The sequence below is a fragment of the Eurypyga helias genome, unplaced genomic scaffold, assembly GCF_000690775.1.
Source record: "Eurypyga helias isolate BGI_N326 unplaced genomic scaffold, ASM69077v1 scaffold18485, whole genome shotgun sequence".
In the NCBI taxonomy this organism is placed as follows: domain Eukaryota; kingdom Metazoa; phylum Chordata; class Aves; order Eurypygiformes; family Eurypygidae; genus Eurypyga; species Eurypyga helias.
Genome location: NW_010252240.1, coordinates 1246 through 18394, shown reverse-complemented (window position 1 = coordinate 18394; position 17149 = coordinate 1246). Strand labels below are relative to the sequence as shown.

The 17149-nt window shown below is 45.3% G+C and overlaps 1 protein-coding gene across 1 annotated transcript in view; it reads left to right on the top strand.

Annotated features, from left to right (window-relative positions):
• Nucleotides 1-16899, top strand: part of LOC104510143 (rhombotin-1) — a 51819-nt gene extending 34920 nt beyond the window's left edge. The window contains exons 2-3 of the mRNA XM_010152304.1: nt 4878-5091; nt 16735-16899. Coding sequence (XP_010150606.1) covers nt 4878-5091; nt 16735-16864 — 344 coding nt within the window. The 3' untranslated portion in view covers nt 16865-16899. The remainder of the gene's footprint in view (nt 1-4877; nt 5092-16734) is intronic.
• The last annotated feature ends 250 nt before the right edge of the window (nt 16900-17149 follow it).

Sequence of the window (17149 nt, the reverse complement as noted above, 5' to 3'; positions counted from 1 at the left end):
AGTTAAAGCCATCTGCCAGAAAGCATTGTGTAAAACATACGCACAGTGTTGGGGAAATAAGCCAATTATGTGTGCTTCACAGGAGGTGGGGGACTGACCTTTGTGTATAATTAGTTCTTTTATTTAAAGCAAAGATTTTGAATAGAATAACTAATTAGCTGTCATAAATGGCAAATTGAAGATTTTGGCCAGATTCCTTAGGGAGTGTGGGAGGACGTCCCTCCTCCCACCCCGTACTGTACGCTCTCGCTCTCCTCATTAGGGCTGGGTTTAGTTCTCCGCAGTGGTAATGAGGAGAGCAGTGGCGGCACTTCTCCGAGCCCCCTCTAACAAGGCGTGAAATGCAGGTGGAGGAGAACCCCCTTCAGCTCCTGCCGCTTTCACTCCGCACATGTGGGTGTAGGGTGGGAGAGGGGGAGGCTGAGGGGGACTGTGGGAAGTCGGAGGGGGGTCTGAAAATTCCCAGTGATATCACCTGTGGTTTATGCTCTGGACTTGACTGTATAAAATACAGGCAAGCTGCAAAGCCTTGAGGCATATATCATTAGCCAGCAGTCCCGCATTACTCTTTCAGACCAATTAACCTTTAGAGTTGCATTAAAGAAATTAGGTGGTGAACTTCCATGCTTTCAGAGGGGACCAGTAGCGCTCTTGCAGACCAGAGCACTGTGGAGCCGTACGCCATAGCACCGTCGCAGATAACTGTTATTTAGAAGGTCTACCATTTATAAAATCTTCCCAGGCTCTCTTGGAAACGAGGCTTTATGAACAGTGCCCTTAGAGGAACTGCAGCTGATTGCCATGTGAATAGAAATATCAGTAAAATGGCTTAGAAAAATTTAGAGGTGTACTTAGTGGACACTTGTGTTATAAAGCCAGCTGAATAATTTTACAGAAAGACCCCGACTGAGAAGATACAGGCTGATTAAAGCTAGTTTGTCCGACTGTGAATAGAGGTAAAGTTTAGATTACTCAATACAATAACAGCCTCTTTAGACACAGCCATAAATTTCAGTATGTCCAGAGGTGGTGTCTATAATTTTTTAATGTGCATTGGAGCTCCGAGCACTCAGAACAGGTTTTGTTTTGTATTTACCAGCAGCGAGTCTATTAAGTTGTAAAGGGCAAAGAAGGGAGTGTAGGTAGCCAAAAATAGAAAGGCTTCATCTACTGTTTCTAAGAAAAGATAGCGATGGATGGCTAGCAACAGGGGAGGAGAGCGCAACTTGATGGTACTTTCAGAATTTGGTAATCAATCAGCATTCCCTTTGTGATCATTTATTTAAACGGGTGAGTGTCCAGCTGTTAATTTTCCTACCTCTGCAACACTACTTCTCATTTTCTAATCCTTGCCTGCAGAGCACACGTGGAATTTGTGGAAGGTGAGCTCTTTGTTTCTTGACAGCCCCCAATAGATACCACATGCCCCTAACCAAACTGAACTAGGTATCTTGGCTTTTTGGTAAGTACTGGGGAAAAATCTACATGGAGCAATGAAGCAGCATTGCCGTCTTGCAGTGGGAAAATTTCCAAAAAGAAAGAGCAGCTCTCCAGGTGGCTTTTATCTGCAAAGCCCAGTCTGCTTGGGGTTCGCTGGAAGGAAGGCAGGAGGAGGAAAGTGAGGTTTGGTGTCGGCTGTGTCCTCTTTCTGCAAGCTTCCGACCACGAAAGGGGTTAAGCTTCTTTGATGCTGCTCTCTTGTTGCTTGGAAATGACATGGCAAGCATGCGAGGAACCCTTGCTGATCAAGTTTGGCAGTTTCTGAAATTTTGTTTCACGCCTTGCCTGCTGTGTCAACTCACCAGCTAATTGCAGCTGCAACTCTCCGTAGTGGTGTGTGCGCTCGGTGCAGACCGGTTGGTTGGGATGTCGGAGGGAAGCCTCACAGACCAAAATGTAATTTCAAAACACTGAACCTGACCAGCAGAGGCTGACCTTGCTCGTTATTATCTGAGTGGGAATAGCAGCTTTGAACATCATATGATCTCTGAAATGGTACCTTTTTTCATTATAAAGCTTTTTTTTTATACATACCTTTTTCTTGCTTAAGGTACTGTTTAAAAATATATATATCTGTCCCTTTGCTAGTTATTAGAAGAAAATCAAAGTGTTACATTCCCCTTATTCGCAGAAGCTTCTCCTAAGACAATGGTGTGCTTGCATGAGCAGGGAACTGGGAAGGTGACAGTGAGTGAGGGCTGCCGGGGCCACAGATGGAACAAGAACCACCACTACAGCCAGCCCACCCTCCAGGCCTGCGTACCCCCGCAGGACACCCCCCTAACCTGCCAACCCGCCCTTAGCTATCAAACCAGCCACCCCTAATGGTGCAGCCCGGGTTTTGTCCCTGCACGGCTGCCCTTGCGCTTGACCACGCTGCTGTTACGGTGGACGGGGGGCAGCTGTAACTCCAAAAGGGCACTGGTTTCAGAAGTGCACAAGGGCCGTGGGAAGTCCTGTCTGGCTGAAGATCTTGTATTTCTGAATCACAGAGGTGATCTCAAACCCTCCACTTGCAGCAGTTTTCTTGCGAGGGGTTTTAAGGGGCTGCGGTTTTCTAGAATCTGCATTCTGAAATCTGCAGCACCTCCAGACCCAGGATCCTCAAATTCACCTAGACAAACCCTGCAAAAGGAATTGTATGGTGGGCCCCCCCTTGTAAGAAATCCTCATCTGCCTCTAAGGGTACACAGCTCATGTTTAGAGGGCCCAGTTGCAGGCGGTTGACAATGATTCACTGGTGTCTAAGGCTTCTATCTTAAAATACTATTTGCACTTCTAGGTCTTAGTTTTCATAGGTGCAAAATATTTTCTTTCATCACTGATATTGATCTTGCACAGTTCACAAATACAAATTCATGTATGCGCCATTCTCTGACTCAGAATAAGGCAGTCTGTTCTCCCGATGTGCTACTTCCCTGGCATGGACTTGGAGAGAGCATGGGACGGAGGTTTCTGAAAAGTAAATGACTCACAAAGTTAAGCTTATGTTTGCTCCCAAAGTGCACTCTGCAAAAAGAAAAAAGGAAAAAAAAGGTGCCGTGTCCAGCTCTCCTCGTTCTCCTTAGAAACTCTCACCCGGAGCACAGGACTTGTGCAGTCTGACCTCCAGCACCCACAGTATATTCCACTTTTGTCACTTCCCTGTCTTTGCCCTCTTTCCTAATGTGCAGGTGTTTCTCTGTGGCTGAGTACGTAGAGTTTCTCTTGGGAGCATTACAGGCTGCATATGTGTCAGGCAAACACATATTTGAGTTTTCACTTACTTGCTGCATGTTTGTCACTGGCGTGAGAAGTTTGCTCATATCGACTTTGCAGGCGGGTTTCAAGTGGGCCGCAGCAAAGAGCAAGGAGGGCTCTTTAAGCCTTAAGGGTTTTTGAATGTTACTTGACCTGTCTCTGTGCTGCTGAGCCCACTTTGATAACAAATGGATCAATACCTCGCTGTTTGTGTAGAGGTGTCTTAAGTGCTATTGTCGTCTGCTTGCAGCTCTGACAAAGCAATGATTACTGTGGGAGTGGTGGGTTTTACATGTGCTGAGCATCAGCCACCGTCAGGTCACCCTGGCTTTTAAGGAAAGCAGCAAATGTCACTTATTCCAGTGTCTCTGACTCGGTCCTCTCTGGTTAAGGGAGTGTTCATAATTCTATGATCAAGCGGCTACTTTCTGAGATGTCGGGTGCTCCCTACAGAAATGGTGGCTCGACTCTGTGGAAGTGTATATGACCAGGGAGTGACACCTGCTACCGTAGCCAGTGTCCCCTCTCATCTCCTCGACCTTGGTTAAGCCCACAGCATGCTCGTTACAGGCCCACCATTGCAATTTAGTGGTTGGCACCAGTAAAAATAAAAATCGGTAACGAAGTGAAGTCAAGGCTCTAGAGAAGATGGGATTTTGGCCTCTTAGAGACTTCATGTCGTCTTCCATCAGCTCCTGTCCCCTTCCCCCCTCACAGTACAATCCTTGGTTAGTTTTCCACTTTGCCTGTTGATGCCATAAAATCCTCCCCTGCCTTCCTCTTAAACTGAGAGGGTGGCAGGTCTTGCAGCGTGTGGGTGCTCACCATGGGAGGCAGTAGCTGGCTGGAGGGGAGGAAGAAGCTGGAGACAGCAGCGTGAGGACGGTGGCCACAGCAAGTTTCCACCAACCCAGTGACTCCAGTCTCCTGTCACCGCCTCATGCCCAGCTTTGCAGTCTCAGCAGGTGTTTCTAGGGAGGGAAAAACTCCCCGTGTTTTTATTACCTTCCCCAGCAGTACCAGAGGAAAAGCAAAGCTCTGCTTTACTTAAGGAGCATGGCTTCACTAGTGGTAGTGGGGTGCTGGTTGGGTTATTCTCAGCAGCCCTCGAGGGCTTTTGAGTAACTTATTTTACCTTTCACTGAGGCCTCTGTGACCAGCGGGGCTCGCAAAAGAGGAAAAACAGTGGTGTACCACTCCTCTCTTTCCCCATCAAGCTTGATCCAGCCAAGATGTTGTACTGAGGGTACATACAGCAGTGGCCCTTCTGATGTTCGTAATTGCCTGTGGCAGGTAATTAACAACACAAGGGTACTGGTAATGAGGGAAAAAGCAAATGTTGAGATTGCAGCCAGTTTATTCTGCTGCAAGATGTTAATTAAAAAAAAAAAGTCTGGTGCTTTGTGTCAGCCCCCTACCCTTAGGAAAAAAGGGCCACATTCCTGCAAGTGTCACACTCTCACTTACCCCGCGACAAGCACACGAAGTTTAAGTTCCTTTGACCATCAGCTTCATGCAATGTGAACTCTTGTAATGAAACCAGCAGCAGCATTTGCTCACAGAGGTACCCCGACTGCAGGAATCCTATTCCAGCTGTTTGACTGCCTTCTAAAGGAAGCGCTTTGTTTGCGTTGCAGGTGTGCCGATGTTATCTGTGCAACCCAAAGGGAAGCAGAAGGGCTGTGCTGGCTGCAACCGGAAGATCAAGGACCGGTACCTGCTGAAGGCTCTGGATAAGTATTGGCATGAAGACTGTCTAAAGTGTGCCTGCTGTGACTGTCGTCTTGGAGAGGTTGGATCAACTCTTTACACAAAAGCAAATCTCATTCTTTGCCGCAGAGATTACCTGAGGTAAATAGAGGAACGTACTGTGGGCTCTTCCCAAAGCCTCTCGGTGTGCTGCCAGCTGTTTGTCTTTCTAAACCTCTCCTAGAAAACATGTGCTTGTGCATGGTTAGCCTGGCCCAGAAGAGGCTGGAGTTTCTTCCTGTGTCTAAGCATGGCTTTTTATTTGCACTTAACGTGTTTTGTAGTCAGGGAGGTGGAATCCTATTTCTAGGTCAAGGTAAAAGGAGGAGGGTGTGACTCAACTCTTTATTGTTATGGTCCAACAAGAACAAACAGTGCTTGCTGAGAAAATTAGACAAGAACTGTTAATTCTTCTTGCATATCTTTAATGTTATACTCCTGCATGTTGATTGAGACCTGACCAAACCTTTACCTTTTCTTTTTCAGTGATAGCTTTTAGATAGACTTCTAGTGCTTCTGTTGGATAAGGTTCCCCCCAAGGGGCTCTTGTCTCTTCCTTAAGTAAACGGAGCAAAACACTCCAAAACTACAGATCAACTTCAAAAAATTTTTTCTTCATGAGGAAGTCTGCAGAGACCACCACTAACTCTGAGTTAGAACTAACCTGTCAGCGTGCCTCTGCAATATATAACGGCACATGGGATTTTTTGCCTGGTGGTATAGGGGCGTTTTGTACAAAATACTTTATATAAACACAAGCGAATTTTAATAAGCCAGCAGGCCTAATGCAAACATTCTTATGAGGGTCACACTGCAAAACACTCCCAGTTTTGCTTTGTTTTTCCATTGGAAGAATGTACTTGATCTCTAGCTAATGTGAGTTGTTTGGGTTTTTTTCCTAAAGCACTGATAGCATTTCCCATGTAACCTCAACCAGCAAACACATCTGAAGCAAAACAAGACCAACATGATGTTTTAGGGTAGAGAGGTAAAATGCTTTCTAACCTTGTGGTGTCCAGAGGCTGGCTAGATTAGTCTCAAAGCTCAGATGCTTCGTGTGTTTCAATGTAAAACATATTCCTGAAAATCCTAAGTAAATATTTTCTGAGTAAACTTGCACAAACAAGTTTCTCCTTCTACAGATGAGAGATTAAGCACTAGGCCAAATAGAAGTGAGTCTATTAGCTACCGTATGGGAGCTGACACCTTGTCTTTCAGCCAGGCAGTGTACAGAGGCATCTGGCCCACATCAGGATTTTTGCTCCTGTTTGGGTTGACACCCTCCAGGCCACATGTGAAATGTCTCAGCTGAAATTCTGCCACACAGGCAGCAGTCACAGGTCCACACTGGGTTAGGTGGGATGTGTCCCCAAAATGTAAATGAGGAGGACCTTGGGCACGGGTGGAACATATCTGAAGGGGGAAGTCAGGTTAAAGAGCCTTTGGAAGGGTGGAAAGGGTACAATGAGGAAACAGTTAACTTTCTTCACTATCATGAAATAATTTTTGTACCTTGTCTTAAGTCTGAGTTTTTACTAAAGCCACAAATCACTTGCTCTGTAAGTATCCTTAACCATCTCTGTGCTAAGCAGAAAAAAAAATGATCTCCAGAAGGTTCTTTAACACACAGATTTCTAACCCCAGATTCACATTTGGGTTCTTCATCGACCCTCTGTCAGTTCAGCTGTACCCTTCCAGTGTTATGGGCATAATTCTGATGTGTCAATGAAGAATATAACAGCTCTTGATCTTCCCATGTTGAGGACTGCACAACTTTTTTTCATCATAGTTTCACTTTTGGGTCGTGATGGGTACTAATCACAATGACCCCCAAAACCTCTAAGGAAGCTTCTTCCAGGAATAGTTTTCCTTCCAAAAAGCTTAGGCTGCATTAATTTCTGGAAAGTTTTGTTACACTTTATCTTGTTTATACTTTATCTTTTCTTTGTCTTGTTTGCACCCAGCTTGCCAGGCAATCCACGTCTCTCCATCCGTCATCCTCCTCTTCATTATTTATCACTTCTCTAGACTTTGTTATTTGTGCACTTGATAAACAGTATTCTGTGGGGTTTTTTGTTTGTGTGGTTTTGGGGGTTTTCTTAATCTGACCTGAAAGACAGATATTCAGCGTTCTTCTGCGTGTTACAGAACTCTATTAGAAACACTCAAATAAATGGTGACACCCATTTACATTTGTTGTTGGAGACCTGTGCGCTGCCCCATGTTTTGTCCATTTAATGAGCACCATATTAATTTCGGTTTGTTCTGGTTTCATAAGAAAAATAGCATGTGGCATCAAATCAGACATGTTAAAGTGCTGAAGGAGAGCAGTATTGATGCTGCTAAACTTAGAAGAACCTTTTTATCACTGCAGCTGTACAGCATATCTTTCTTTCCATGGTTTATCCTGAGAATGCTGCTTGAGGTAGAAAAACTTAACCTGTGATGTTCTCACTGGTCCCCAGATGGCATGACTAGAGATGGGAAAGAAGCCAGGAGTTGCAGACCCCAGGAAATGACCCACATCCCATCTTTGAGAAGAGAGGTCAATGCATGACATGAAACATGGGAGACAACAGTTGGGGCTGGTGTTTGACCATGTCTGTACAGCTTCTGTCACAGCAGCAGTTCAGCGTGCTCTCTGAAACAAACCTGCTCTGTGCCTGAAAGGGGTCTCGTAGCCCCTCTGCCTCCATTTGTTGGGTTAGAACAATCCCTGTCCCACCAAGAGGATTAATAACCATGCTATTTGTGCAGCATGGTTAATTGTGGAGGGAAGGCTTATGTGGCTCAGTAAAACTGCGCCAGACATTCTCTGTGCTAAAGTAATTGTAGGTATTGCAAGTAAAAATGGGGGCATCTGCCCAGATTGCAGAAGAGTACCAAACCCTGCAACTGGCTGCACAGTCACCTCCAGGCCTCTGGCTAGCCTTAACCTCCTCCGATGATGGCTATGCATACACACATTATGCTACTAGCTGATTTCATCAGCGGGCAGGGGGGTCCTTACTGCTTCCTACTTTAAATATTTTCCCCCTCTCTGAATTCAGTTCATTATAAGCAGCTTTGACCATTAGAATTTTGGCTGGTTGGTTGGTGGTTATTGTTGGGAAGAACAATATAATTGTCATATCCCAGGAAATTTAACCAAGAGTTGGGTAGGAAGGAATAACGTAAATTCTGTAACACAGTTGTTAACTACCGTTCAGCTGTTTAGCCAGCTTTACAGCTATGAAGTTTTGTGTTCTCATTAATAACTAAATTTAGGTTTATACTATTTGGGGAATCTGCCAAACTCCTGGATTCTGTTTTCCTGATGGTAAGAAACCCCTTCAGGTTCCTAGGACAGGAATAAGGGTATTGCTATGCAGGCCTGTATTTTATGGAAGTATAAAGCAATTTTTTTTTTTTTACTTTCAAACATCTTCTGTTGCTTTCTCTACATAATATTTCTTTCTCAATTTTAACTATTAGTTCTATTAATAGAAGGAACTAAGGTTGCCATCACCTTCTTCTCTACTGTCTTTTCACTCCTGGTAATTTGAATTTTTCTTCTTGGAGAATTACCCATTCCCATCATTATATAATTCCTTCACTTTAATAGTTTTACAGTCTCTATCCACATATTTTTTATTTTTTTCCTTGTTACACAACTCGCAATATTCTGTTCTACTAGTCAAATTTTAGCAGAATTCATTTCTAAAAATAAGTTCTCATACTTCACACTGTACTCGCACCGTAAACAGGGACTACTTTGTCTGGAGGACAGTCAGAGGAATTTATTGTTGGCCACTTCCTCTGTACGTCTGAATAAGAACAGGTTGAATATTGTATTGATGTTTAGTAGGTCAACCATCACGTGAAATATTAAAAGCTAGACTGATTAGGCACTCAGAAATGTAAATATATGTATCTTTTATATCTGATATCCAAAGGAATATTGCTGTGTAATGACCAGGAGAAAAAATTGGTGTTTCATAATCTCTTCATAGACCAATGTTTCTTTGAGTTTGCCTGTGAGCTGAGTGTGTAGTTTGGTGATATGTGCTCCATCACCTGGTGAGATGTGATTTCCCCTCCCCTTGCACCATCTCCATCTGCCAGCCCGCAGCAGGCTTGTTCCTGCCCGGGGCTACAAAGACCCAACCGTTACCACCCAGCACCAGGCTCACACTTGCCCTATCTCTGCAGAGGCAGCAGTGTATAGGGTTCCGGAATGTTCTGGGCAGCTTAGAAATTCAGCAGAGGAGGTTGTTAGTCTGCAAGTTTGGGTCCCTGCTTGTGGCACCCCTCCCCTCTGAGCAGGTATTGCCGAGCTGAGAGCCCCTCTTCGCAGCTGTGGGGCGAAGCTCTGCTTCTGGACTGGTGCCATCGGCTCGGGGCAGAGCACGGGGGCAGGACCACGGCTGGCTCCCACCCCGCTGCACCGTCGAAGCTTTGGAGCCGGCGTTGTCCGAGGCGCTGGCGGCGCGGTGGGCTGCCAGCCGCGTGCGCTGGTCCTCTGTGGGTTTTTAGAAGAAATCTTTCAAATGTATTTCAGGAGCTGCTAGCAGACCATAGCATCATCATTTGTTTCAAAAGATAAACTGTCGTCATTGCTTGTGAAGGAACATTTGTTAACCTTCACATTTCATAAAACACTTTCTTGCTCATTTTTTAATCATGAAAGATGAAATTGGATCTCGAGTTGTTATCCTTGCGGTATCACCTCAGTCTCCAGCTGTGTCGAGATGTATCTTTCAATACATTTCGTCTGAGCAAATAGATTTACCATTTGTTTCATAATCACAGTTCCAGCATTCCTCCCTCTAATTGTTTTTGATAAGCAAATGCTATTGAAGAAACTGCTTCTGGGACAGAGAAGCTTAGCATGCAGCTTGGATGGCTCCTCACAGCCCCCACGCAGCAACGTGTGTTTGTTCCTCAGCATAATTAAACATTCACCAAGCGCCAGTTCACAGGGACAGTTTGGGTGTTGCATCAGGATTTCCTGGGAGGAACTGACAACTTAAATTTCACTATGAAGTGCTGATGAAGAACGTGATTTTTCCTTTTTACTCGGCATGGTGCCCTCACACGAGCAAAGACGAGTCAGGCTCGCTTTGAGAGGAGCAGAACTGGCACTTCTGTGTGTTTGATATGCTGGCGTTGGGAAAGTTTTTCATCATTTAAACTGATTAGTTCCTTAATTAGACTCCAAAGGAAGCTCAAAACCTGCATTAAAAAGTTATGGTGAATCAGTAAGAGAGAAGGGCTTTTCAGGAGGCCCTGATGCTGTTCCCAGTGGATTTCATGGACATTCTTTTCACCCGACTTCCCACCTGTTTCGGTTAGTGCCACAACCTGAGCGTCCCATCCTGAGCATGACGTTGGTGCCTCCGGCAGGTGGAACAGCCCTGCACACCGCGTCTGAGGGACAGGGATGTCCCGGAAGGACTGCCATCCCCTGGCACTGGCTCGCCTCAGCTCTGTTTCATAGAGGCTTGAACTCCACCCTGGGCAGCTCCTAGTCCAAACAAGTCAGCTACCCGCTACTGGGGTTTCCAGTTTTTTGATACTGGTTTTGCTGTGCTCCAAATACCTCAGTGGGTTCCTTCTGTCTGTGAATCACTTTGGGAGCCCTTTAGATGAAGTGCTCTGCACCCAACAAATGTGCAGGATTTAATTTTGTTGTGGGATATGGGAAGAGATTTTGCACAAACATGGATGCCCTGCTCTCCAGCACAGGACGACACAGACTAATATCCTGGTGGGCTTCCCCAGGTCAGTAAGGAAGGCCTGAAAGCCAAACAAACCGTGGGTTGGACGTGTAAGCACAAGTCTTCAGGAACTGGAAAGTGCATGCTGAAACTAGCAGAATTTAAGTTAATCTACCAGTGACATCAGTAACACTCTGGCTGTAGCTTCAGCCTGCAGAAGCTGCAACAACTTTGAAGCAGCCAGGAGAATCTTCGGGATTCTTTCCCATGAGAGGATCGTGTTGTGCATGCATGCACGCACCAAGAGCATGCCCTGCCTGCTTTTCAAGAGACACGTTCAGCGTGGGCAGGAGAGGTATAAATGCAGTGTGGCTGAACAAATGGTGTCTGCTCAGAGCCTAAAAATACTGCTAAATTGAAATGCTGTTCTTGCATTGCAACAGGGAGCATCTTGCTTGCTATGTAGGATGCCTTCACTTTTACACTTGGTATCCATACAGATTAAGGAGGATTAATTAGGCTCAAACTACAATGTGTCTTGGCAACATTGCTGTGCTTTGTGATGTTAAAACACAATTTTTTTTTTCTCCAGAGTAGCTGGTCCAGGGGTTTCTCACAGCCCAAGACTTTCAGGATAAACAAGCAATGCTTGGTTTGTTCGCTTGTCCTTTTTTTTCCCCCCCCCCTTTTTTCCCCTCCTCCACACTTCCCAGCGAGGAGGAAAGTTTATGGGGAGTAAATCTTCCATGCTGTGGTATCCTAGCGTGCCTCCAGCACTTTCAACCTTGCAGTTTTCTGACTGCTGTTTTTAAACGCACCTAAGAGGACATTGTTGCATGTGTCTTCAACAGTGCCAGAGAAAACCAAGGCGGGTTTTAAGGCCCTGAGCTTCAGTTACACCGTAAGAAAGGTTGGATCAGGCGAGGAGGACTTGGACTTCTCCTTCCTGATAAGAGTCCCAACCCCATGGTAAATATCTACTGAAAATACGGAAGGAGAGACCAAAGGTGTAAAAATAAGTGAACATGCAGATGCGTTCTCTCGTTGAAAACAGACACCCTTCAGCAACCTTGAAGTTTACGCCTAGTTATCTCTGAACTATTGCAGTCACTTGACCAAAGGGATTTTGGGAACTGCACTGGTTCAGCTCCTCCTGCTCTGCTCTCCAAGAATGCCAAACCCTTGGGCATGCAAGATGTAAATTCTTTGGGATTGAACTTGAAGGCTTCATGAGAGGACAGCTTGACCAACTTCATTAGTATCAAAATGCGTTTCCTTTCCTTCAGCTGACATGACTTCCCACCGCAGCACTGACAATGGTGTCCTGGGAAGGAGGGTGCGACAGCTAATACGTATTTACCATGCTGAAACGCCTGTCGTTAGCCTTTCTCTGAATATTACACAGAGGCTTATTACAGGGAAGTTGGGAACCTCGAGCCCAAAGTTGCTTTTAAGCTTACGCTTTTTATCTCTTTAAGTGATGTTCAGGCTTTCCCTGCAATTACTGGCATATTCAGTTCCTTGGTCAAATCAGACTTGTAGCTCAGCATGTTTCTAATATCCACAGATGGGAAAAATAGTGATTGCAAGCTGTTAAGAGCCTTCCTCCCTGAAAAATTAGGTGTTGGGTTGGTTCAAATGGTAAAGGCAAAACCTTTTCTTTCCATGACAATGAGTTTGAGGCACGTAAAGCAAGTCTTGTTCTACAGCAGGTCATGATGGAGCTAGGAAATAAATGGCAGTAGGCATATAGGGAAGGTGCATGGGAGAAAAACTGTTTCACCTACTAGCTGGAGAGGATTTGAGCATGGGGTTCAGTAGCTCTTCAGAAAGTTGCATATCCAGGTAATATATAAAGAAATATGTAGCTGTACACAATATCTACAATTGCAGATATCTCTCTGTAGATAAGTGTTTACTCCTCTTTCAACTCATAATTCTTACCTTTCAGTGTTGTCCCAGCCTCTTGTTTTGGGGAATTACCAGTCTCAACTCAGCTGTTTAATTTTGAACTTGTCTTGTTCTGTTGTTTAAAAGAAAATATTCAATTGACACTCCCAACCTGTTCTTTCTGTACCAGTCATTATTTATATGTGACTGTCCTGGTTCCCTTTTTTTTTTTTTTTAATCCCCTGTAAAGTCAACAGCTCCAAAATTTTCACTCTTTCTGTGGAGGGAAGATTTTCTCTCTCGATTGCAAGTTGCTAGCTGGACAGACACCAAGCTAGAGAGAGAAGAAATGGGGACTCTCTCCTTGTAGGCAGTGACTAAATCAGATTGTTGATTCTAGTGGCGACAGAAATAAGCAATCAGGTTCTCAGCTTAGTCACCCTACATGTTTTGGTTGGAGAAGGAAAACTCTGTTGAAAGGCGCTAAGCTTAATGTGTTTATATGAGGTCTCGTCTGTTTTTTTTTACAATAAGGACCCTTTATCATTCTCTTTTCCCAAAAAACTGGCAAAGTGCTTTTGTCTTTACTGTACTTTTGATTAACTTCAGGTGTATTCACAGAGCTGGTGATGTCTGGATCATGGTGCAGAACACTACTCTTCAGGCCAGACAAGACTTTACATAAAAAGCATCCTTTGACAGTTGTCTGCTGCTTCCAGGAGCACTCCCTTCTTTTCCCATTAATTCATTTGCATTCACTGCTGCTCCTTTATGCCAATTAGCTTTAATTTTTACTATACACACTGACATCAATGGCCAATGAGAACAGCGCGTAGCAGGGTTTTAGTGTGCCTATAAACTACAGAAAATTGTCCTTGGACAAACTCCTGCTTTTAGACTGGCTGACAACAATAGACATGGTTAAGTTCAGGCTAAGAGCCATTAAACACAATTACTACCGCAGGGTAAAAGTTTAATTGTGCTAAATTTTAAATCTGCATAGTCTATGCTTATTTACAAGCTGGCTAGCTCTTCCTGTTACATAAGGGGGAATAAATCTGTACTTAAAAATTGTTGCGTCTCAAAGGGAGATGAAAAAAATGGGGGTTTTAGGAGCAAAGGACCTCCAAACTGAAGCCTTTCTGTATTTCCAGCTTCTTTTATGCCAATGGCTCCAAGCTGGTAAGTAGATGCTGAGCATCTTCTGATAGATTTTTTTCTAATGCGCTTCAACTTTGTGTGCGTGAATGTGCGAGAGAGTATTGCATCTGTTATGAAGGTGTCTGGGGGACAGAAAGCAGATCAGTTTGTTCATGTGGGGTTATTTTAAATTGAACCACAGATGGGGCTTGGGGTGGGTGATTTTCCTCCTGTTCCTTGTCTTCTCTCTCCTCCAATAATGTTAAGCTCCCCACCTCAGAAAGTTTCAGCTCAAGTAGCTTCTGGGTGAGTAGGTATCAGAGGAGGCAGGTTTTTTACAGGCAAACAAAAAAGGCAAAAGTCTCTGTTCATTTTGCTTTTTCTTCCAGCAAACTAAAAAAAAAAATTATATTCACTGAGCTACAAGTTACAGCGTATTTTTAGAAGCATGGTGAATATACAGGCCTCTAAATCACTCCCTGAAAAGCAGATTAAAATTAGGAAGTGCTAGAATAAGTGTGAAATGTTCATCTGTTTGGAAAGGGAAGGTATGGAGGACTGTGAAACTTGATAGAAGAGAAGAAGATTAGCATGCTGACTAGCTGGAAGCTACATTTATGTAGACATTAGAAGGCAACAGGATTTCAGCTGGACAGAACATAAGCTTCAGATCTTATGCAAACAGTCAAAGCTGTTTAACAATTGGTTTACCCCCAAAACCCCTGAAAGGAGACAGGTGAATACGATGCCAAATACATTTTTCATGTTTCTTAAGCTAACTGTTTAAATAGTTAAGTGAACATCTGTCCAAATTTCCCCATCATTTCCATTTAGAAAAGTCTCCTATTTGAAGGCTGAAGAAAAGCGCCTGCTTAACAATGCAAATGGTGCTGTCTGGGGCCCCTTTATTTTGTTTAATCTAGATTGAGCTCCACACAACTGTGATGCTAATGAATAATGGATATTTTATACTTGTGCGTGTAGCAGTGCTGGGCACAGAGCAAATGTAGGATTAACCTCCCGCTTTCCCTGTCTAACACGTATTGGACTCATTTTTTGAGTTTGCTGCGACTTGGTTTTATGCCTGGCTTTATGAAAAATGGCAAAAGCCAGGCAAAAGCTGTCAGGTTTTGCTACGTCCAAGTGAGGCACCGTAGAAGGGGGCAGCTACACTGGGGGAGGGAGGGATGTCTGTATTAATGGCCTGATTTGCGAGCGGGTGCTGAATGAGAGCCAGGGCGTTTCAGGGTGGAGACCTGTACGCTTTTCAGTGCCGCATTTTTTCAGTCCGGTCTGCTGGCGTTAGGCAGCCTAGCACCGCGCTCAGCTGCCGTCCCTGCCTGCCTCCTGCCAGAGCAGGAGCAAGCTGGAGTCAGCTTGCCTGGAGAAAGGGGCTGCCCTGTTACCGATTACATGGCCTGCGTTTGCCAGTGCAAGCTACAGAGCTGGGGTTTCACTCCACCTTTCAGCCCTGGATCCTAGGGAAGGAAGTTTGGTACTCCCATTGAGACTTTTCTGTCCTGCCCCATTATAGCACAAGTCTTTCCGTTTGGTTTGCATTATTTAACTTTCAGGGAAAACGTAGTGCTGTTTCTTCATAGGAAGTCTTGGAGTTTTCCTGACAGCCCTAAGGAAAGACTGCTGATAGCACTTCTAATGAAAAACAAGGGTAGCCTTTTTTTATACCTGAAGAGCAAGATGACTTTGGTAGCACAGCACTGTGGGAGGGTGAGAGAGTTGTGTGGAGGTTTCTGTAACATTGCTGGGTGTTTTAATTCACAATTACTGGCCAGTAATAATTAGTATTGATTAGCTTGGCAAATTACAGGTTTGGAAATTGGTTATGGATTTTACCGATGCTTCTCGTCTGCCTGTTGTGGAATCAGCGAGAACCAATGGCTTGAAACAAACCACAAGCCCAAATCTCTCTGCAGGCAGTGACGCGTTGCACGCGCAGAGCTAACGGTCAGCGGCAATCGTACGTCTTGAGGCTCATCGCCCCAAGAACATGATTTTTAACATCTAAGCAAAGTAACTAACCACACACGTATTGACCACAGTCCAGGGTGAAACTTGGTTTTGTTGGCCTGTTGATTCATGCCTCGGCTGGTTCGTGTGGCTTTAACGTCGCAGTGGCCTGCTGGCCCTGGCATGTGCAGGGGCCTGCGGGGACACCTTGGAGAAGGGGGCTGGGGCACGGATGCTGCAGTCTTGGTTGAGTCCCCCGGCGGGAGCTGTAACAGCAGCAGACATCTGGGGAGACAGATAGTGAAAGCCAAGATGAAAATGGCAAAGCTTCCAGTGCTGAAGGGCTGTCCTCAAGGACCGAGGAGCTGAAGTGGAACGGCTGAGCATGCTGTTCAGGCCTTGGTGGAAGGGCTTAGCTGGCTCCCAGGAGGGACATGGAGGCAGGAGGAGGGGGGCACAGCCAGGGAGGAGGGCTCGCTCTCCAAGATGCCTTGCAAAATGCGGTTATACTCATTGCGAGAGAAATTGTGCTTTTTCGTTTTAAACAGCAGGTAAGCGAGGTTGCTCCTGAGCTGTATGATAGCATTGCCTGCCAGGCTTGGCAAAGTCTGCTGGTCTTCGGCGTCTCGCTGCGAGAGGCTGCCAGCCTGCCTCCCTCTGTTGGGTCATGGCCAAGCGCAGACGGGGCGAGCGCACGTGGAGGAGGGCGGGCAGCTCCGAGCACCTACCCCACCCCTGCAGAGAGGAACATAGTTTTTGACTGAAATTTTGTGGGCCCCAAAATAGTGCTCTAAGTGTTTAATGCTTTTCTTCATTAGACAGCAAATTAGCCCTAGGCTTGCAAACCAAATGAAGTTTCAACTCGGCGATCGGAGCCTGCTCACCAGGCAGTTTTATCCCAAGTTCCCGCGCACTGGTTGGTCAGCGAAATGGAGACTGCAACTTCTATTTATTGGTGCAATACAGTATTTGATACTGCTAATTACACTTAATTAGTCCTTCTACCATTTAATTAAAATGGCTTCTAATGACTGTGCTTCTTTGGCAGGCTCTTTGGTACCACCGGGAATTGTGCTGCCTGCAGTAAACTGATCCCTGCCTTTGAGATGGTGATGAGGGCCAGAGATAATGTTTACCATTTGGACTGCTTTGCCTGTCAGCTCTGCAACCAGCGGTGAGGACACAGTTATTATACACACAAACACAAACTGATTTATACCTTTGCCTGCAAAACAGGGGAATGTTTGATCCACGCTGCCTGTCTGGGGCTCACAGCCTGCTGGCTTGACCTGGGTTGGTTTATTAGGCTGACCTGGGTGATGCATGTAAGTACCTGTAGCCCCTTTACTGCAAATCCCCTTGGAGCTGGTGGGAGTTAGGGGGGGTGAGGGGGGCACGCAGACGGCAGATCTGGCCATGGTTGTACGTGGCACAGCTGCTGCTGAATAGAACAAACCGCTTCA